Genomic DNA, 22,531 nt, shown 5'->3' with positions numbered 1-22,531 from the left:
GGCTGGTCACAAACATATGTTGTGTTTTGGATGTTCTCCAGACTTGGATGTTAGTGTTCCCATTAGACTTCTCAACTGGTTTAGCCAATGAGACCACCTTGATCAGCTTCAGGGTCATTTTCAAGAAACCGTGCCATTTGTGTGCTGCGTGTGGCCCTATCAAACTACTGAGCTTCTTTTTTTGTGAATACAGAATGGTTCTTTGAATGTTAAAGGTTAGTTATATACTATTCACTCAAAAATGAGAATATGGTGGTCCCCCAATGTAATAGTGGTTCTGGTTCTGGGATGTTAAGCCTAAATAGATAAAATATGATTTTTTTTAAATACTATTTTTAAATAAATAAAATAAACAAAAATTTGACCTCAATTGGCACTCTTTCCTGAGAACGATCCTTTTACAATCCAATCCCAACCAACACAAAGTAGATTAAAATGTATAAGGTACAATTCAATGGAATCTTTTTAGGGATGTGAATACAGACACCTCTACCCATCCTCACAATACCGGGACAGCCCAAGTCTGTAGAGCAGCAGTAATGGGCAACTCAAGGAGGTGTGGGCTTTATTTTCTGTACTCATTGAGGGGGGTACAGAGCAATATCCTGCTGCACAATTATTCTCCTTCAGACTTAACAAAGGACCCTTAATGACAACCCTGCTGGCACCAGTCCAACTCTTGAGTGTACAAAGCAGGACAAGGCATAGGTGTGAGGAGGGGGCACAAATGTCTGTCTGAACATTAGTGAAATATGTGACTAGGAATCAGAGAAAATTGCAGTTGCAGTCATTTGTATTAAGCTAATGTGCATTTCTGTATTTCATTTGTAAACGGACGTCTGTGTGTTTGTGCGTAATGCGTATACACAGTTAAATCGCCAGTGTTAAAAAAGGTCAAATTAACACGCACGGTGTATATATAATCCACACGCTCAAAGTGTGGATCATATAAACACTGTGAGTGTTAATTTGACCTTTTTTAACACTGGCGATTTTGCTGTGTAGGTGTGGTGAAATGGGCCATGTTGGGTAGGGGCTGTGTTCCAATTTTATGGTGGTGGTCTGTACTTAGCTGTGAAGATTTTTTATGCAAAACATCAAAGTCAAACTATCCCTTGAGGTCGCACTGAGAAGGTACTGTAATTAAAATACATGCCACATAAAGCGTTCTTTTACAAGAGCTGGATGTTTGGAAAGGAAATGTGATTTGCATTTTAATATTGTCCTGACAACGTTTCTTTGCAATTCAGCATTTTCTGAGAATTTGTGACGATTTATTTCATTTGTAATGAGTGTTAGGGGTAAGCTGTAGACATGATGTTTGGTAGTTGCTGTTGAAAATGCATGAGGATTAATAAATGCATTTAATTCTTTATGTGAAAAATATCTCTGTGGCTCAAATTACCGTTAAATTAGTATTTGAATAACTTTGCATTTAAACAGATTCTGTTACTGTGTGCATGCGTTTTTTATTAAAATCCCTCGTTGACTGGATGCTTCCAGAGCAAGTTAAGCAACAAAATTCATGCATGTCTTAAACGCCTTAGTAATACAAACATCAACAAGCACTGGGTGAAAAAATGAATGATTTCCCATTTTGCACGCTAGACTCTGCATGCAAATGCGTTAAGGTCAGCGACCCATCATTTTGATACTTAAAAAAATCATTTGTGTCAGCACTGCTATGCCTTCAGGCCGATACCATCTGTAGAAATGTGGCACTGGCATCTAACGGGAGCCATTTCAAGACCTGCCCTACCTAAGAATGAGAGTATTAACAGCCAATAGCGTCTGAACTGGTTTGGGTTATGGCCAAGAAATACAGAAAAAGGTGACCAGGTGTTTCTCTGAACCACAGCAATGTACAGAATATAAAAACACTGCAAGTTAAATCATGTTAACCTAGTACAAAAAAGTCTGCTGGAAATAAAAATAGATTAGTACATTTATTGAGGTTAAAGTTGAAAACAAACAAATCATCAATGGAGTAAAGGAAGGTACATGTATCTCATTTTAATGATGTTCTTTTTTTATTAGGCAACAAGACATTTACGTCTTGTTGAAACTTAAGAAGGCAAACCATTTTACCATCTGTTTCGACATGGGTGATGTCACTTAACAGCATTTCAGACACAAGTCTTCCATCTTGTAAGTATTTTATCACTCACATCACTCTTTAAACACAGCACAAATAATATGTCAGTAATTTGATTCATGTCATGTTCTGCTCGCCTGCCTCGGGTTACACAATTTTTTTTACCTGCATGTGTAATTAAGACGGTAATCTAAGTAACAGTTCGACTCATTTTCAAAATGAATGAATGGATGACTAGAGTTAAATTTTAACTTAGTTTGCACTGATGAGATTATATCACATTTGTCTTTTTTTTGCACGTGCAATGTGTTTTGTTGAATTGTTGAAATTCATTCGAAACGGCGTTTTAACGTTTATTTCTAATGCCTTGCCCTATAGACCGCCATTGTGCATTAGTAAACATTTTAATTGATGTTGAGTAACAAACAGCATGTAGGCCTATAAATCACATTTGAATTCAATTGTAGTAATTCAATTTTCCAAAAAACACGTTTCCAAAAAACAATGATGGGAAAATTATAATATAATTTAATGTCTGAGGTAATTATTTTAGTATTGATTTAAAAAATGTCTGATCGTTTAAGAAAAATTACAGCCAGCAAAAGAAAAAAATTAAATAGGCCTACTGTGTGTTTTCCTGGACTAGTGGTATTTCGGTTTTGTGACGATATTGAATTTGAAATGCATTTGACCAAATTCCTTTTCTTGGCATTTCATTTCAAATCCCAGGCCAACATTCTGCTCTCTGTAAAATAAAGGTGCCAAAAGGGGGTTTTACAGCTATGTTTTAGAAAAAAAGTAGTTGGTTTCCTACAGAACCTTTCAAAGCGTCATAATAGAAAATGTTTCCTATGAAGAACTTTTTACACTGAAAAGAAGAAGAACAATTTGTTCCATAACTGTTAAGGATGTTCTTTGTGAAATGATATACCCTAAAACCAATAAAGAACCTTTATTTTTATAAGCATGTGGGGTGTGTCCAATTCAATTCAAAACGTATGAATTAAAAGAAAGCGTATTCTTAAAGGTATAGTTCACCCAAAAATGAACACAAAAGAATTTGAAGAACAACATTGGTCTCCATTGACTTCCATTGTATGGACACAAAGCCACATTTCTCCGAATATTTTCTTTTGTGATCTGCAGACGGAGTCATACAGATTTGAAATGACACAAGACTGAGTAAATAAAGTGAACCTTTAATTCTGAGTTGTCTATTCCTAACCTTTTGTATGTGAAAAAGAAATCCACTGTATGCAAAGCTGATCAGCTAACGTCCCTCAGATAAAACACAGTATGAAGGAAATTCATTATCTGCTCTTTATGTTAATGGCGAGATTGTGAATTGCCCTAGCTAATGGACGTCTTTATCACATTATGAGTCTCAAAAGCCTCTAAGCCTCACACGAGTAATTTATGATTTATCTTACATACGAGATTGCCCTAAAGGAAATATCTAATGGAGGTGTCTGAGGCCTCCCTTCTACCGCCCCCCCAACCCCCCTAACAAAATGACATTTCTGGAAAGCTGCCTCATTTTGGCAAAGCTCTTATCAAATAAGCGCACGAGCCAAAACTGCGGCTGCTATCTGTGTCTTTGGAACGCGGCAGTCATGTGACTGATTATGCCAATCTCCTAAAAATACGAACCATTCTACCCCCCCTTGTGAAGAAACATGTCTTGCTCAGACAACAAATGCTTTCCACAAAGAGGTTGTTGTATACAGGGACTTTCTGCTTGTTGAATGGTTTCCACCTACAGCAAGGATTAAGTATTGACATATCAGTCATTCACCAGCAAAGCTTTTTAAAGTCAAATCCAAATGGGACAAATCTGCAGCTGGCCTGCAGAATAAGAAACATGACATCTTTTGTTCTTTTCCACCTAAGGCTACACACAGCTGGTTACGCACATGAGCGAGACATTCAATAGGATCCTATTGAATGAAGTCATTTTACATTTTTAGTCAAGCCATATCACTGATCAAAATATCATCACAGAGACTCATGGATGTTTTTTTCTCTTTTTACTTGAGCCAGTAAGCAACCATACCCTAGCAATGCCCTACAACATCAGCGCCCGGGCAACACACAACAAACAAGCATTGTTCCTTTGAGTTTTATCGCAAAAGCAGTATCTTCAAACAATCTAAAATCTTGTTTCTCTTTGTGTTTCCACAATATTATTCAATGCAGTCAAAACAAATATACAGTATTTGTACATTTATAAAAATCTTGCCTTTTTTGTCTTAAAAATGTCATATTTTTGACAGCTGTTGTCTGTCTCTGTCTCTCTTCCCCGGCTCTCTCTCTCTCTCTCTTGTCTCCACCCATAGCAGCTGCTCCCCTCTTATGGGCTACCATGTGAAACTGGCAGAAACTATCCATGAAATCACTCCACCATTTTTTGCCAAACCACTCCCATAGCCGGACTGTCTCCAATGCAATAAACAAGATATAGACTTACTGTCAGATACCAAATTATATGCCTTTATAGGATTGCACTGTTAAAAAATACAATTCTAGAAAGAATGTAAACAAAAAATGGAATGCTTTCATAAGTGTCCTGAACGGGATTGATGTTTCAAGACAGTATTACAAAATAATGAAACAAATCCCACCATAATGCTTTTTGTTCTGCAGATGCTACCATGGTGATGCTACAGTGGTTTATGGTATTACTGTACCACATTAAAGTACCCTTGAGCAGCATGTGGGACAAGTCTTGTTGCTCAGGAGATCTCAATTATGTGTAATTAAATAAGTATATTGTTCAATTATAGCAATTTAATGTTCACAGCATATAGTTCATGTACTTCGTTCATATTGAAATTTCTAAATAATCTCACTGGAATTTGAAACTGTTTTACGAGGTGGCTAATGGGGTATATGCACACAGGATGATGACGTACGCTAAAATCTCAGCCAGCTAGGTCACTTCCGCTCTCATAGCACTACGGTTTTTTTTCACCAAGTGATAACAATGTGTTTAATAAGAAAACGTTCAAATTTCGGCGAACCGACAGCACTACGGGTGAGCATTGTTAAGCCTCTGTGATCATGCCTCTAGTAAGTGCAAAAGTTCACTTTGCTTTTTTTCATATTTGTTGATGTACCTTGAAACGGATAGCCTGACGTGCTTCTCCTTTTTGGTTGTCGACGTATTGCGAAGTTTTTGAATAATTAGATTCACGTCGTTGATCGTAATCCTATGTGCATCCTGAAACGCTGAAAGGCTGAGATTTTAGCGGAAGTACGTCATCGATCAGTATGCATACTTCCCTTTTGTATGAATTCGTACGATCGTTTTAGTTTTTTTTTCTCAGAAAAAAAGTACTGTATTTTGTTTACTTAGGCTATAGAAAACGCAATCTCTAGCTACAGTGCGTGTCAGAACATGTAAGGGATATAATTACAAACGTTTAACAATTAGAGTAATGCATTAGTTGACGTAGCTGGTGACTTACAGGCACAGTTTAATAGTGTCAGCATTTTTTGAATGGGTGAATATTGTTAATAATAAAAGCTACTTTATGAGACATAATAAGTCTAACCAAACAATTTAATGATATTCGTACGATCGTTTTAGTCGATTGGCTTTTGCGCCAGTGACGTTAGGTTTAGAGATGGGGTTAGGGGAGGGGCTTCGGTACTACTTTTCCCTTTACGTCTGTGTACGATTTACATCGTACAATTCATACGAATTAGCCACCTTGTAAAATACATACGAATTCCCGTCAGTTTGGAAATGTCTGTCTTTCTGTTTCAAATTTATCTTAACAAATATGAGTAACTTTTGAGACCTTGTTGAGATTTCTTTTGCAACTCTATAGAGGAGTTTCTTACAGATTCTAATTGCTTTCCATTTAAGTTTCTGTTCAGGAGAATTGAGTTATGAAAGGGATTCATTCACAATTTATTTTTATCATGGGTAAATATCATACATTTTTACTTAATTCCGAATTATTACCAGCTTTTTAACATTTCCTATTTATTATTTGTCATATTTTTTAAATGTTATAGACTGCCACAGTACAAAAACATGGTAATTATTTAATTTTGACTGTTTTTACTTAATAAAACAAATAAATGAAATTAATAAATTAAAATGAATATATTTTTACTTCCTTATACTGCTTACATTTGTTCCTTACGTTTTATTCAGAAAAATGAGTGCATCTTATACTAATTTATTGTCTTGTGGTATGTTTGCCTTGAGCAGTGTTGAAAGAACCTGCAAACTGTGGCTGTTTGATATGCGGCCAACCAAATTATCCATCTGTAGTTTTTCTTTTGGTCATTGAGCCGCTGTAATTTAAGGAATCTGACTTCACACCGAGCTCCGTCAGTACTGCGAATGAGATTGAGTATGTAGAGGTGCAGTTCACATGGGCCAAAACACAGCGTGCTAATGACCGTAATAGCCTGCAGGCCCCTCGGCAGCACTTACAGCAATCACTGCCTTCAGTAGTTCATGGACGGCTTATATTAGCCATATTTGTTTGCTGAATTTGTCATCTCCTGGGTTTTATGGCAGACCATGTCCCTGAACAGCTGAGCTCTAATTGCTTTTCTTGCTTGATGCTCGCGGCCCGTGCTGGAGGGAGAATTCTGCTGATTTTGTTTCCAATGTCAAGTGGAGAAATCGGGGACCGTGTCCCCAGCATCTCAAAGGAGCTCACATGTTGATCTGTGCCTGCAGCCGATTCGTGTTTTCTTAAAGCAAAAGGGTTAAAATAGGAGTACTACATAGCAGTTAGCATGTACACTACTTTTTCACCTAGTGAAAAAAACAGAAATATACATTAAAAGGAAAATACGATAAAATTTTATAGAATTTCCATGTATTTTTGATATGTGGTAAAAAAGGCAAATTACAGAAATAGACTGCAGTTTGCATGTCAGGTGTAGAATAACATGAAAAAACATGTACATATTTACGTTTTTTTTCTGGTGCCCCAGCTGCCGGAACATTACAGTAAGGCACCGCAAAACACCTTAGCAACTCTGTTTCAACGCCGGTCCACACACTCCACTCACTTCATCTTCAGAAAATCTATAGTTGCTGTAAGGAAGGCGTATTATCGTCCAATTACCTAAAACAAATTTTAAGTAATCAAGCATGTCCTCCCTTTTGTACCACAGCATACCACAGATAACTGATTTCAATGAGTCTATTGAGTATTGAGCTACCGTTTCCACCCCTCACATCATAACATTGTGAGAGATCAAGTGTGATTAAAAGGCCCCTGTACTCCTGTTTAATACTAAATAGTGCCCTCTAAGTAGCCACCTGGGTCCCTCCAACGTCCCGAATTCGGTCTCAAGACACCCCCAAACACTTAACATCTCACCATTACAAATGCCCCACCCCTTTTCTTTGCCTCCACCAAATTCAACCAATCAGATACCTGCATGTCAGTGGTGGTCCTCCACAGTGATTCATTACCCAAATACAGCCACTTCACGGGTTGCCATCGCAACAGCTTCAACAAGAGGTCAACCAAGATGTCATGTCACGGAAATCCTTCCTCTCCATCCTAACACACACACACGCACGCACGCACACACACACACACACATACATATCAAAACCTCCAGGGACCACATTACACCACTTCAACAAACAGTCATACTCATATCTATATATTGGGATGCACTAATGAGGTCATTTGGGAGAGCTTTGCGTTTAATAGCCTAAAGGTTATGGGTTTGATTCCCTGGGAACACACATACTGATAACGTGATGACTTGAAGTCACATTAGATAAATGCATCTCACAAATGTCAATGGAAACGTTAAATTATAATAGTTTGAAACAATAAAAAAACAAAGCAACAGAATCAACGGCTATGTTTAAAATGAAATTATTGCATATTTTTAATGTAAACAATTTAATATGTGTGAGTATAACTATTGCATGCTTATTTCCGCAAATGGTGTCCAACTTCAATTTCAGCGTTTCTAATCAAATTTTGTGTAACAGATGTTTGGAGTCGGATGTTGAGTTGCCATAAAATGTGATTAGTATTATATATTATGTGATTAATATCATTTGTCGCCCTGGAAATGAAAGGGCAATATAAGCACATTGCATTGTGGGACACATTATCCCACGCAGTGTTCTCTAATAAACTGTACATTTTGGAAAATGTACAAAGTCATCTGTGTATTGAGCATCAAATACTGCACACAGTATGCATGCTCCAGAAGTGAAACTACAGTCCTTTAGCCCATGTACAAAATTGATTCCTTACATTTTGCCTCAACAACATTCTTACACCTCAACAAACCACAAAACAGTAAACACAATCCTCGCTGATCCATAAAAAGACAATGCCTAAGCAACCTTTCATACCCAGAAGGTTATGGAAGGGGGGTTGGGTGGGGGGTTCTCTTCTCTCTTGGTCAAACTCTCATATTTCATCTTAACATTTGGCAGGGGTGAGTCTGACACCCCTGTTGTGACACACACTGCCCCGCAGCCTGTGAAACTGGAGCTGATAGGCATGACAGTCGCTGCCCTGTCTGTGCCCTGCCTCATGAGGTGGAGAATAGTCGGTCTAATCACATTAACCCACAATCACTAGGTTTGATCTGCTTATACGTTCAGTGTCGGGTGGTAATAAGGTTGGAAATGGTTTCAATGATGTTACACCCATGCCTTGCCCTGGTGCTATAGAAATAGCTATGGCAAATGTTCTGTTATTATTGAAATTAAGAGGGAAGCTATATATAACAACCAAAATTGGCATCAAACAGAGGGGGAAAAGCAGATACAATGTAGGCTTGGAAAATGGAATATTTTTGACTTGATGTCATTGAGAAATGATACCAGTAGATGTGATGTTACCCTGAAGGGGTGGTGTTGGGTGACGGTATATCCAGGTGGGGAGTGCAGTTGCTGGTGGACATGGAATTTGGCTTTTGTGAGGTGAATGCTTAGATTCCAGACACACACGCACACATACAGCATCATTACCATAGCTGAATGAATGGGTAGGAATTTCTTGTTTTTATTTTAACAGCTGTTTTTGGTGATATGATTTTAAAGGAAAGCATTCTGTCATCATTTACCCACCCCTCATGTCTTCTTTGTTCTTTGGAGCACAACGATTGTTTTTATGCTATTTCTATTAAACCTAAGGAGAAAAGTGCCTGTTAAAGTGTAGGAAAAAAGGAAACACAGTTAACCCCAGCAACTGTAAAAGGTACAATTTTGTACTTTTTTCTGAGAGTGTCACAAATAAATATTTGAATCAAATTGCAACGTGTAGGGTTCATGTCAACAGTATCATAATCAACAATTAGATTGCAATTATTTGCATTGATGAAAGTACACTGTAAAAAAATTCACCAATTTCAGCGGCCTTAAATTTTTAATTTAAATAAAATGAGCTTTTTGAGTCAATTTAACCTTATTTTTATACCTATTGAACTGACTTAAATAACCGAGTTGTAAAATACAATAGTTCAATATAATGTAAGTTTAATGGACTCATAAAGCTAATTTGATATCACTTTAAAATTGTATGAAGCTGTTTAATGAAGCTGTTTTTAACTTACAGTGTAGGTGCAACATACTGTATTTATCAAACTGGTGAGACATTCCTTCATGCGCATAAAGGAAGTGAAATGGCAAGAAATCTTAATGCAGAAATATAAAAGATACCTGGTTTGAAAATACTGTGTTTACTCTGTTTTGATAACACTGGAGAATAAGCATGACTTTTTGTGGCAATTATTGGTCCCTGGCAATGTTTGCAGATGTTGAATAGATAATAATTTGCACACCTGGATCATGAAAAACCTTTCTTAAACCTGTATTTCACACCAATAGTGACAGCAAAAATCGAAACAACCCTTGTTGCAACTACAAATTAGGCTAGATACACAGTATACACTGTCAGAAAAAATGGTCCAGAAATATCTTATAAATAGACTTGTTCAAGATGGAGTTTGTCTAATGAGAGACAGAGTGTTGTGGTGCTGGATTGGGAAACACTGTTCTAGAGTCATGCTAGAACATGACAATCCAGCATTCTGGCCAACAAATTGTTTGGCTGAGAAAAGTCTCTATCCAAGTTTTCCAAACAAGGTTTTAATATCTTATATAAGACTCCACACTTCACTGTCATCCTGCAATAGCTTCTGTTCACACAAAAAAAAAACAGTCAAAACTGACCCTACTTTTTTTCCATTGAGCACAATTTACCAATTTTACCACAGTTTTTATAAAGGAAAATATTTAAAGTAGCATAATCTCCTTAGATGATGTCAACAGGCCCTTTTAAATTTAATACAACGACCACTTCACAATCCAAATTAATTCCTGATTAAAAAACAAGCTTGTTAGTGTGAGATTGAGATGACAAAATAGGTCAAATTACTTAGTTGTGTTTTTCATTTTTCAATTTTTTCATTTTGTGGAGACTTTAAATATCAATGTATGTCCTCTGCAGATTACAAGATATAGGGGCTCCTGTCCTCCATGTGTGTTTGTTTACAGTACTTTTCACAGCCTATAGCACCCTGTTTTCCTTAACCTAAACATAATGACATAAAGATGCGTTAGTTAGATAGACTAAACATGAAAGAAAAGGCACACTACAAAGAAAAAATAAAAGATGCGTGAGGATTTGAGGTGGAGGACACTGATTTAGAGATATGCAGGGACTAGATGAAAAATAATTGGAGAGGTGGCATGTTCAGTCTTGAGGGAGTTGTGAACAAGTAGATGAAGCCGAGAGGAGGGGTATAGAGACAAAGGGATTCTGAGTCAACATCAAAGCTTGACGATTCTCTTTTTTGCCCTCTTTGGTCATATAAGATTTCCCTCAGCTTCCTTAAAGTGCATTTTAAAGACTTAAGAGTCGATGTGAGAAAGCCCCTCTATAACGCTGACCTAATTTCCTTCATCGCCTGCTTTTGTTTTAATTACAGGTCAAGCGCACTTTCTGTCAGTGTTTTAAAACTTTGTAAAAATGTCAAAGTATGGTAAAAACAAAAGTTGCCTTGTTATACTCTATATAGGTCATGCTTAATTGTGGGTCTTTTAACCAGTCACAACATCAAGTTTGGATAGATGGAAGCGCAACTGACTTTTGAGAGCTACACACTTGAGGAAAAGGTGATACAAAAATGTTGGCATCCCCAAAGAACCATTTACTCAAGGGTTCTTATATGAACCATGTGTTTCTTACTTTTCTATAACCTTTTTCACTACTTTTACGAAAACAGAAAGGTTCTTTGGATGGTAAAAGCTCAGTCAAAACTGTTTTTTTTTTTAAGTGTATGGAAAACTTTTCAGTTCTTCAAAAAATGCAGTTGTATGAATCAAACAGCATGGACTATCTGTTGTTGTTGTTTGAGCTTGATAGCCCTTGGTCACGATACACTTTCTTTGTTCTGAGTGAAAGACACATGGGGTGATGTTTTGCAAAAGGTTTGGTAAGACAGCTGGAGTGACAGCCCTACTGTCCTTCTCACCACATACTCAAACACGTGTACTTAGCTGTCTAAATGGGGACATACCATCGACTTCTAGACAGAAATCTTTCTGCATTTTTACAATAAATATTTTTATGAAAATAAAAAAACGAAATATTTATATTAATTTAATTAGTAATTAAATAATACAAATAATAAATAAAAACATCTGTTTGTATTAAAAACAACTTTTAAATAAATGTCTAGCATCTTCACGAATTAGGACACCCCTAAAAAGTATTATTTTTAGTTTTGCACACTTTCAAGTACAAAATTGCTCACAATATGATGGGTACACAAACAGCCAACAGCTGTGTAGCAGTGTGGTGTTAACAGTAGAGGTTGTTAACAACCTGTGAACTGACACACTGGGGTTTGTAGGAACCCCTATCCCAAACCATAAAGTACAACCCTCAGCAACACCTTCCATAACAATATGAAACTCTTTCTCTCTCTCTGATATAAGGAATCATACAAAATTATCTTACAAATGATAAATTATTTTTAATTAAAGAAAACTCTGAGTGGTTTTTAGGTGTATTTGAAAAATATTTTGTTATACAACAAAAAGAATCCAAAGGAAGTTGCATTGGTATGTAATAGAGAAAAACGCCCCTGGGGCTTCTGACAAATGTGGCAGAGAGTAATGCACTGATATTACATTTTAGCTATCTGAATGACTTTCGTAATCATATACCACGATAGCTGATAACATAGAGTTAACATGATATCACGTCCAAAAAGAACATGTTATAATGTAATCAACTTTTGAGAAAAAGAAAGAGAGGTCCCCAAAAATACGATTTTACCAAGATTTCTTTCGTAGGGTGGAGACCAATAATTGAATATTGTAAAATTCCTCCCACTCTCAGTTAGACAGGCTGGGAGCAACTCGACTCCATCCCTCTCTCCCTCCCTCGATCTGTCGCGCTCCTCCTCTGCTCCTGCAGTGCGCTTCGTTCACGCGCTGGATAGACATAACTCCAGAAACATGGCTCGGCCGTATACGTCCCTCTTACTGTTTGCTTTTCAACTGTGCGCCTTTTCTTGGCAAGGTAAGAGCACTTTAGCTGTCTTTTCACGCTGTTGTGTTTTTGTTTTCTTTTAATGTTGTCGGAAACTTTTCGGAGGAGCTCGGTTCGCCCGCGCGCGTTTGAATGGGATGCACGCGGATATGTTGGATGCTGCGGTTAAAACTCCTCTCAAACTGAAAGAAATATCACATTCTTACATACTCTGACCACGTTTACAACGTATTTCTGTATTTTGCCTTGGTTTGCGTAAAATATTTGTAGTTGGTCATCAAAACGCACTGCGCGTGGGAAAACCGATACTTTATCCTGCGAAATAAAAGCGTCTTTTTGTGCACAAGGTAACACCACGTTTTTTTTACACGAAAAAGAGCATTTCCATCACCATTTCCTTATAATTTTAATTTGCTACTTTAACAAACTGTAAAAGCTAGCACATGCGTCTTTGTACAATGCTGCAGGTGGACTCCATGAACCACAACAGTTGCGTTTTGGTGCTCTAAATTGGCATTGCTTTTTTAAAGTTGTCTAGAAACAAAGCAAATATTTATTCAACAATGCATGCTGCTGTTTCAAACTAAATAGTTTTCTAATTACCCAATTTGCAGTCCTCTCTGGCTGGGTATATGTCTATGTTTAGAGCTAGAACAGATCATGGGACTGGTGATAAATGCGAGCTTTGTGCCTCCGTTCAGATAAAATCTGCGGAACTCAGGGAGCTCAGAAATGTGATGATTTGAGAGATTGAGAGAACGATACCGCTTTTTACAATGTGCAGAATGCAGTAATCATAGTTCACTGTACATTTGATGCTTGAAACACCACTGACCATGTTTTAATGTCCTGTCAAGCTCATTCTGGGATAAACCTGTTATTGCACTTAAGTACATGACCAAGACGATTAGTTAACAAGGCCATTTCTTCAGGGAACAGAGGATGGACCCCCACTGCATAATCCTAGTCCATCTTTATCTACCTCCTGCTGACCCGTCTCTCCACTTTTTGTTTACTACCTAGTGCACCCTTTCATCTTTCTAGCCCATATCTACGTCTTACTATTTTTCCAGTGGCTCAAGCACTCCAGCGCTCCAGATTTTTCCAGTGGCTCTTCTAATGCAGGCTCCTGGAAAAGGGTCCTAACAAGCCCTTGTTTATTCCCTATGGTTCACCTTGTGTTAATGAGGTCTTCTCCACTCCCCCAGTGGATGAACCCAAAGCTGTCTGTTCTGGGATTATTGACTGTACACTCCGTTAGATAACAGCCCCTATGATTAAGAGGGGTCACCTTGCTCACTCAAGGTGGGAAGGGATTTCTCGTCCTCCGTGTTGACATTGAGAGTGTCAACATTAGAAATTGTATAAACTGTGATGTGGAAAATAGATGGCTGGTTTTGATAATTGGCATAAACTGTTCTGTATGTTGTCAAGGATTTACCTAAACAGATTATGCAGAAAAATTCATAGACGTATTATGAAGAATTTGATGGCAAGCAGACCCGGAAAGACAAATAATGTTTGGAGAGTGTCGTTTGTAAAAGTCACCATGCTTGTCCTAGTTTTGCATCTGTTTTGTGTAAATTTATTTTAATTAACCATATAATACCAAATTAGACTATCCACATAAATGAAACGAAATAAAGGCTCTTTTCATTGAAACATCAAAGAAGAACAATACGAAATGTCTTCATTTCCACACCCTCCAACCAAAGTGTATACAACAACTTGCGTAAAACATCCCATAATTTTTGCACATATTGTGCACCCCCATACCATATTTCCCTCAAGTTCAAGCTCATATGAAATGCATTGTGTGCCAGAGATGCCAAGCGTTGGACTTCCTGCTTCCCATAGCAGCCCATGACCCAGAGTGAAGGCGATACAATTGAGTGGCTGTTCGTGCTTTGAGGGGGGCTTTATGCCCACAATCCTGGGTTCAGTCCCTGTCTATCACTCTTGACAGTGAATGTCATGTTAAAGCCTGTGGGCTACTTGTTTTGGCTTCACAAAAGGTGCAAGTGATGTCCTGCATGGGGATACATCTGCATTGTTATAATGTTCAGCCTCAGTGAGCAACATTGGATAACGTTTGAGAGTCATAATGGGGTTTAGGATGTTGTTATTTGCAGCTGAGATTTTGAATATTGTTTTAAAACCATGTTTATACACAAATCTGTGTATTGACTTCAATGCATTATGAAACAAAGGCATTACATTGGTATTCTGAATATGCATATTGATGCACATGAAATGATTTGTAGGCATGATTATCCTCATTTTCTGGTCTCAAATTGACTGATGGGTTGGTGCATTTTGAGTTTTAGAGTTAATCTTCTGAACTAATCTAATCCCTGATACGCAGCCTTTAATGATTCTTAACCAGCAGGGGGCAGCAAGAAGGAAATGAACTAGATCAAACCAATCATGTAACTTGTGGTGTTGATTGTAAACATGTTTTGCCATTAACAAGCGCTTACCAAGTGGTGAAACTCAATGCTTTCAATATAGATTTCATAAAACCGAGAAGTTTGAAATGAAAATGTGCTGACAGATTGAATAATTTACCCCAAAATGAAACTTTTGTCATCATTTACTCACCCTTGTGTCATTCCAAACCTGTATGGCTTTCTTCTGCAGAACACAAAAGAAGATATTTTGAAGAATGTTGGTTGCCAACCAACAATGGAGCCCATTGACTTCCATTGTATGGACACAAAAAAAACGAATTTCTCAAAATATCTTCTTTTGTGTTCCACAGAAGAAAGAGTTGAATATGGGTAGTTGACATATAAAACCGTAAATATATATATAATATAAAATTGAATAAGAGAGATTTATCTCCATTGTTCGTTTTTTAATTTATGTAAATTTTTACTGTCACACTGGTCATAGGTGTATTTGTCAACTACCCATATGTTTTGACAAGCCTTAAAATGTGAATTATGTCATTGACAACTAAGTCTTGAACTGTTTTTAATCCTCATTAATTCATCAGATCAGTGTATAATCACCTCTCAGATTGAAGCGCGCTTTTTATTCCATCATTTAAAATGAGAGCATTGCTTTACAATGCATAACTGCAGATGTTTTGTCATTCATATTGTATTTTTGTCGTTCAGTTTAAGAAAAAAAAGGTTGTACATGACCTATTAGGCACCAGTTAGATAACCATGTCCTGACCACGTAACTTATGACAAAGTATTTTGCACCTGTTATTCTAGCCCAGATCCAGCCGTGCAAGATTCAACCTGGATAACCGCTACGATCAATCAAATAAGAAAAGGAATGGCCCTTTCATTTTAAGCATTGTTGAGCATTAGAGCCCTCATCTGCCCGTTCTTTTGATCTCATCCCTGAGGTCATGGTAGCTGGTCTTGATCCTTGTGCTAAGATTTTCATATTGTGATGAGATGAGACGCAGGCTAGACAGTCACCCACTTGGAGCTAAACCAAAACAATGGCAAGGAATTCCTCTGTGCCCGTATATCCTTTAATAAAAGAGCCGACTGGGTAATTGAAGGTGTGCGTGTCTCAGATCCACAGGTGGAGGATTAGATCTTTATCTGATAGAGTTTGCTCTTATCGAAGTCTTCTGTGACTTGAAAAGAAGTAGTTCTGTGTTTGTTATCAAGTCTACATCCGGGCTGTATTTAAAACGGGAAAAGCACTGAATGTTTTCCACAATGAAAAATCTGTCTCCTAGCCAGGTTGTCAAAGAAATCCCACAATAGTTTGATCTTACTGTGCACATTATGTGTTGCTTGTGGCTTGGATGACCTGGCTTACATTTTAATTCCGGTCTGGGAAACGCGTCAAACTTGCAGTGGCTACGGGCAGGCAATGGCTTTAAAATCTGGCAGTGTGTTTTATGTTATTTTATTCAACAATTCATGCATTTATCAGCAAGCTCTGCATTGCATAACTTGCCGATAAATACTACTATTTGGTACTATTAGTACCACATTCAAAAGTTTTGATCTGGCTAAGAAATAGATTTGTGAGCTTAGGTGGGGGCTTGTTTATCAAAGTCAGATGTGTAGACGGACCACATTAATGAAGCGTGACAATGAATAACTGTCATCCAAGTGCAACGAAGGGGGTAAAGAATTTACAGTGGACAGATTCCAGCTCTTCCTGCCCCCATTTCTCACTTTCTCACATTCATTTTAGAACACATTTTTACTTTTTGTAAGTGTGTATTGCAAAATAGCAAGGATCCAAAAGTTCTGCCATCATTTACCCATCCTCCTGTCATTCAAAAACAGGTTTGACATTAATGAAACTAAACGTCAACCAAGCACTTATCATAACTGAGCGTATGAGCCAAGTTTGACTTCAAGTCAGAGAGAGAGAGAGAGTAAGAGCGAGTAAATGATGACCACTTTGTCTTTTTATTTTCACATAAACACTACAAGGATTTTTTTATTTTAACACTTATATTAATTCAAAACTATCGCTTTTAAGATCAATAGCAATTATACGCTTCACTCAACAGTGTTACAGACGCAGCTGTAGGCAGCTTTTCTAATGGCATTCAAATAAATGGCAAATACATAGTATGTCCTGATAAACGGCTTAATTTTTCCAGATCGTGTCCCTTGCGATTCCTTAGCTTTATCCCATTATTATTCTCTACACTCATAACCAGCTTAGCACACCCAACATCCGTTCGGTCTAAAGCCGCCCACCATTTTTGGAGAACCCCATCTGTGGGGTACATCACTGGCCGGGAACTGATTTGGGATCTGGCAGAAATCCTCACAATGCAAGTGGGATTTTGGAAGTCTGCAGATAAGGGCTTCTCCAAAATCTTTCCCTAAATCACCGCTTCCAACCCCACCCCAAACCTTTCTCTCTGTTTATGATGAAATCCTAATACAGCTGTAAACACCTGGTGGCAAAATCATTTCTTGAGTTCTGGAAGCGAGTGGTTTTTTGGTATGTGTGCATGCGTGTGAGTTAGTAGGTTGCTCGTGTTACAGAAATAATACACCACAATAGTAGCACCTCAAGTCTTCGGTTGGCCCCCATCCCCCCACGGGCGGTCATAGACGCCTCCTCCCACGTCTCCCTCATGCTTACATGCCCTTCACTCGGCTCAGGCTTGGCTATCAGCCCATTCGGATGGAGCCCGGAGCATCAGGCCCTTCATGTGATTCACTTACTCCAAAATCGTTATTGATTTTATTGCAGACAATCTTGCTGTTGTTATGTTTTTGGTGGTTGCGAGGTAATTCTCTGCAGGCACTATTTGTAACTTTATTCTTAATATTTTTGGGAAAGTGCTAGGTTGTAATGGGTGGTTGCCCTGTTGTTTCTTGGGTGGTGTTCTGAATGGTTTAATCACTTTGTAGTGCACTTACTATAGAGTTCTGGATGGTTGCTAGGGCATTTTATGGTGGTTGCTAGGGGGCTATAAATTGTTGGTTGCTGGCCCAGGTGAATATAAGCCTCCCCAAGCCCCCCAAGATGTTGTGGTTCCTAGATATGATTGCTCCCGAATTTAGTCACTTTTCCCTCATTTTCCTGACAAAAGTCCTATTGCTTTGAAAAGTAGTAGCACAGCTATCTTCAGTTATACTTACAATTTTGTGCGTTTAAAGTCATAGTTCACCCAGATATGAAGATTCTGTTACAATTTACTCACCCTCTTGTTATTTCAAACCTGTATGAATTTCTTTCTTATTTATCATAATCTTAAAGATGCCATGAATTAAAACCACAATTTTAACCTGAGCTTTTGTTATATAAGAGGGAATCGTATTCACGCGAACATCATGTAAGTGTCAGAACTGAAAACGCCCTTGTTACTGAGATTACAACTGTTATTGACACCAGGCCCAGCGATCGCCGATCGCTATGACGACATTGATAGATTGAACACCGCCTCCACAGAAAGAATATCAACGACTACTTCTCTAGCCCCGCCCACTGGTTCGAGTATGACAATGCTGAACACAAGTGACCCGGAACCAGATAGTGCGAGCAAGCAATAAACAAACATGCCTATAAAGATCGCTAAATATTGTGCCATCCCTGGTTGTGGAAGAACACAGTCGCTGCATAACCTTCCTTCGGATTCCGATATTAGGAATGCGTGGTTGAAGTTTATTTTTAAAGACGTTCCAGCTCATGTGGGAAAAACATGGAGCGTTTGTTCGTTTAATTTCTCTGAGGATTCCTTCGTGAACAAGGCACAGGTCGACGCTGGATTTGTGGAGAGACTAAAATGAAAAAGCAGTGCTGTGCCGTCAATATTGGATCCGATAGGAATGGCGCAGCAATCTTATGTGAGTAAAACATTTTTGTACTATTCGTCACTATTGCTTTGTTAGAGATCTCTTGATATGCCCTGAGCACTATTCGCACGAGATTAGTATTACCTGGGGGCCTCTATTCATTTGTATTAATTTCAGAGGTTGTCTGTGATCTTAAGCCTGTGCGAATCGGGATCTCTGTGATTTGGCGGGCTGTTTTGAAGTGTTTTGGTATAATTTCGGGTGCTGGGTCATATCCATAAGTTACTGGGAGTCTCCCGTTTGTTTATTTATCATGGAAACTCTCGTAACATTTGAGACCCGTGATTGCGGAGATTTTTTTGTCCGGTTCGCGATCACGGGTCTCAAATGCTGACAGGTACGGATATATATCATTAAACGCAATACAACTATAGGCTATACAAACTATTAAGGCTGTCACGATAAACCGACGATAAATATCATGTGATTTATGCACAGCTTTTGAGTGAAGTACGGGAAAATACTGCTTCATCTGAAAGCCAGAGGGCGCTCTTGTGCGGAAACTCCAAATACGCACTGCAGAAGAAGATCATAACACGGTCTAGAATCTAGGAAATGCCTATGGACATCTTTTTATCACTGTTACTCAAGCCTCATCAGGTATTTTTATGATAATAAAGTATATTTATAATGATCATGTTTGACGGGTGTTGCTTTTTCAAATGCATATTATAAGCGACTCAAACTCGCACTGCTTTTAGATCGAGCAGCATTTCCTACTGATCCCAGAGTCGTGCTTCACGGACAAGCTACGCATTAAAAAAAATATCAACACATTGCATATATCGCAGCCAGCTCGATTACAATAGGATTTAGTGGTATCGCGATAAATTATCGTGCAGCCCTACAAACTATACGCAAAGCCTTGCCATCACATCCGGGAAATAAGTCAGTAAATTTGAGTAAAATCATCCCGTGCGAATGCGTCACATGAAATACTGATGTGGGGACGTAATTTTTATATCACACAAGGTCCCCAGATAATGCTAATCTTGTGCGAATGGTGATAATATGTAACCTAACGTTACGTCTCTAACCAAATTCACAGAAGGCTCCAACTAACTTTACTACGCAAACTGCTATCCAATCAGTGGGCGTTTACTTCCAAGCCTTCATGGCGGAACGCCCATTCAAACCGATCATTTGTAGAGCTGACTTCAAAACCCTGGTATAAAATAGTCTATTACTTATTGATTTTGATGTTTTTAAATGTAAAAACCACGCGAACGTCATAAGTAGACCTCATACAACAGTATAAAACAATAAACAAGCCCAGTTCATCACGCCTTTAACATAAAAGTGTAAACAAATAATTACAATATTTTCTTGGTTTATCACAATGAAGGAGGATGGAACGTTGTTTGTGTGCAGTTTTGTTTATTACCGCTAAAATGAAAAATGACTCTTCATGTGCGCATGTGATCCTGCACACGTCAGGAGATCGGCATGAGATGTATTTCAGCACTTTTTTTAAATCTGATCAAGACGTATGTCATCCCATGTCCGTATTAGATTATCTTTAGAGACAATAGAACTGTCAGGATATTCATTGTGTTGCTCTTCTGATCACTGAGGGCAAAAAATCCTCCAGAAACACCACACCCTTCAAGTTTCTTTGTCCTCCAACATGTTACCCTGCCACCATCTTTAGCTCTCAGCTTTGTCCATACATGTAGATAATGTGTCAAAGAAATAGATCATCTCAAAATATACAATAACAAATTCTGACATCATGACACAAAGTGAAATTCTGGTCGCTCTTTTTCATGCTACTAGAGTGAATTGGGAACTGAAGCTTTCAGGCTTCAAAACGACTACTTCAAAAAGTATTATAAAAGTAGGCCACACATCTCTTTGGCTATTTTTCAAAAAAAAATATCAGAGGTCATACAATAACTTTTATGGGAATAAAAAAAACGTAAATGTATTTTATGACTTCACAATACTTGAAATATAGCACATGAGTCATATGCACCACTTTTATGATACTTAGGGGTTTTGTGTCTTTTTGTTTAACCATCATATATCCTCTTTGCGTATCATTTGTTCTTGCGTGTGGGCAAACAATGCTCTTCGGTTGAATGAGTGATGAACACTCGTCTAATAAATACCACCCTGGTAAAGGTTAGTGCTCACTTATTTCAGTCAGATCAGTCAAACATAAGCAAACATAATGTTCCCCATCTCTGAAATGTGAAATATCATCCAAACCCACACAACCCTTTCGGTCTTTCTCTCAGTAATGTATGTTGGAGTTGGCTTTGGGGTGGTGTGGGGTAGCCCAAAATTAGGCTTTTGTTTCTGCTGTCTCAGATATACCACGTCTGTTGCTTGTCTGCGATAGACTGCCCTTTTCTGACCAGAAGATTGCCATATTGAAAGCCTACGTGGTCCACACTAGTTTCTTTTTCCAAACTGTAAGTAACATTCTGTAGAATAAACTGCATAGCAGAGATCTGTTGAAAGGGGTAATATCGCCCAACAAGCTGTGGGCAACGTTCCAAAAATCTGTTTTCGGCAGCCCTCTCTTCATTCTTTCTCGAACTCCCCGTAGATCTGATAATCAAGCGTAGTGGGCTCGTACCAGATTCAGTACCTAGATATGAGTGTGCGCATATGTACATGCATATTCAATAATGCACTCACACAATGTATCGCCCCACTCAGTCCCTGCTGTTGTGGTAATGCAGGTCTTTGTAGTCGCTCTCTGCTGGGAATATGCACGGTTTTGATATCGGTGGTATTGTACTGTAATTTATTGCCATTTTTAAGCGAAAATTTAATTGAAGTAAACCTACAGCAGTTAATGTTTCTTTGTCTCTATCTAATTATATAATGTGGCCTATTAAGTATATTGCAAATATACTTTCTTAGAAAGTAAAGGTTAATGTACGTGTTTGGGTTGTAATGTAAAACTTACAAGATTTCTTAATTTTTTCTTAATTTAAGTTAATAATGACATCTTTAGTAGTGAAGCGATATTGTGTTTGGTCAGTATAATCAGGGCTGCACGATAATTTATCGCGATAACACTAAATCCTATTGTAATCGAGCTGGCTGCGATATGCAATGTGTCGATATATTTTAATGCGTAGCTTGTCCGTGAAGCACGGCTCTGGGATCAGTAGGAAATGCTGCTCGATCTAAAAGCAGTGCGAGTTCGAGTCGCTTATAATGTGCATTTGAAAAACCAACACCCGTCAAACATGATCATTATAAATATACTTTATTATCATAAAAATACCAGATGAGGCTTGAGTAACAGTGATAAAAAGATGTCCATAGGCATTTCCTAGATTCTAGAATGTGTTATGATCTTCTTCTGCAGTGCGTATTTGGAGTTTCTGCAAGAGAGCGCCCTCTGGATTTCAAATGCAAGCAGCATTTTCCCGTACTTCACTCAAAATCTGTGCATAAATCACGTGATATTTATCGTCGGTTTATATATAGCTTATTTAGAAGAGGAAACATTGACTTAAACAGAATGAGAACTTTTCACCAACATGAAAAGCAACCAATTTCACGTTTCATTTTGTTTTTTATGCTGTTTAGGAATATCAAGATCCTCTAATCCGATATGGGGGCAGTTTTATCTGTAACTAATACTACAATCGTAGACC

The 22,531-nt window shown here is 38.1% G+C and overlaps 1 protein-coding gene across 2 annotated transcripts in view; it reads left to right on the top strand.

Annotated features, from left to right (window-relative positions):
- Window positions 1-12,455: 12,455 nt before the first annotated feature.
- Window positions 12,456-22,531, top strand: part of mcama (melanoma cell adhesion molecule a) — a 39,872-nt gene continuing 29,796 nt past the window's right edge. For both annotated transcript variants that reach the window (XM_057352942.1, XM_057352934.1), the window contains exon 1: window positions 12,456-12,639. In XM_057352942.1, the coding sequence (XP_057208925.1) occupies window positions 12,576-12,639 (64 nt within the window). In that variant the 5' untranslated portion in view covers window positions 12,456-12,575. The remainder of the gene's footprint in view (window positions 12,640-22,531) is intronic.

This window comes from Triplophysa rosa, linkage group LG2, assembly GCF_024868665.1.
Source record: "Triplophysa rosa linkage group LG2, Trosa_1v2, whole genome shotgun sequence".
Lineage (NCBI taxonomy): Eukaryota > Metazoa > Chordata > Actinopteri > Cypriniformes > Nemacheilidae > Triplophysa > Triplophysa rosa.
Note: the sequence above shows the minus strand (reverse complement) of the source record. Positions and strands in the feature narration are given on the sequence as shown.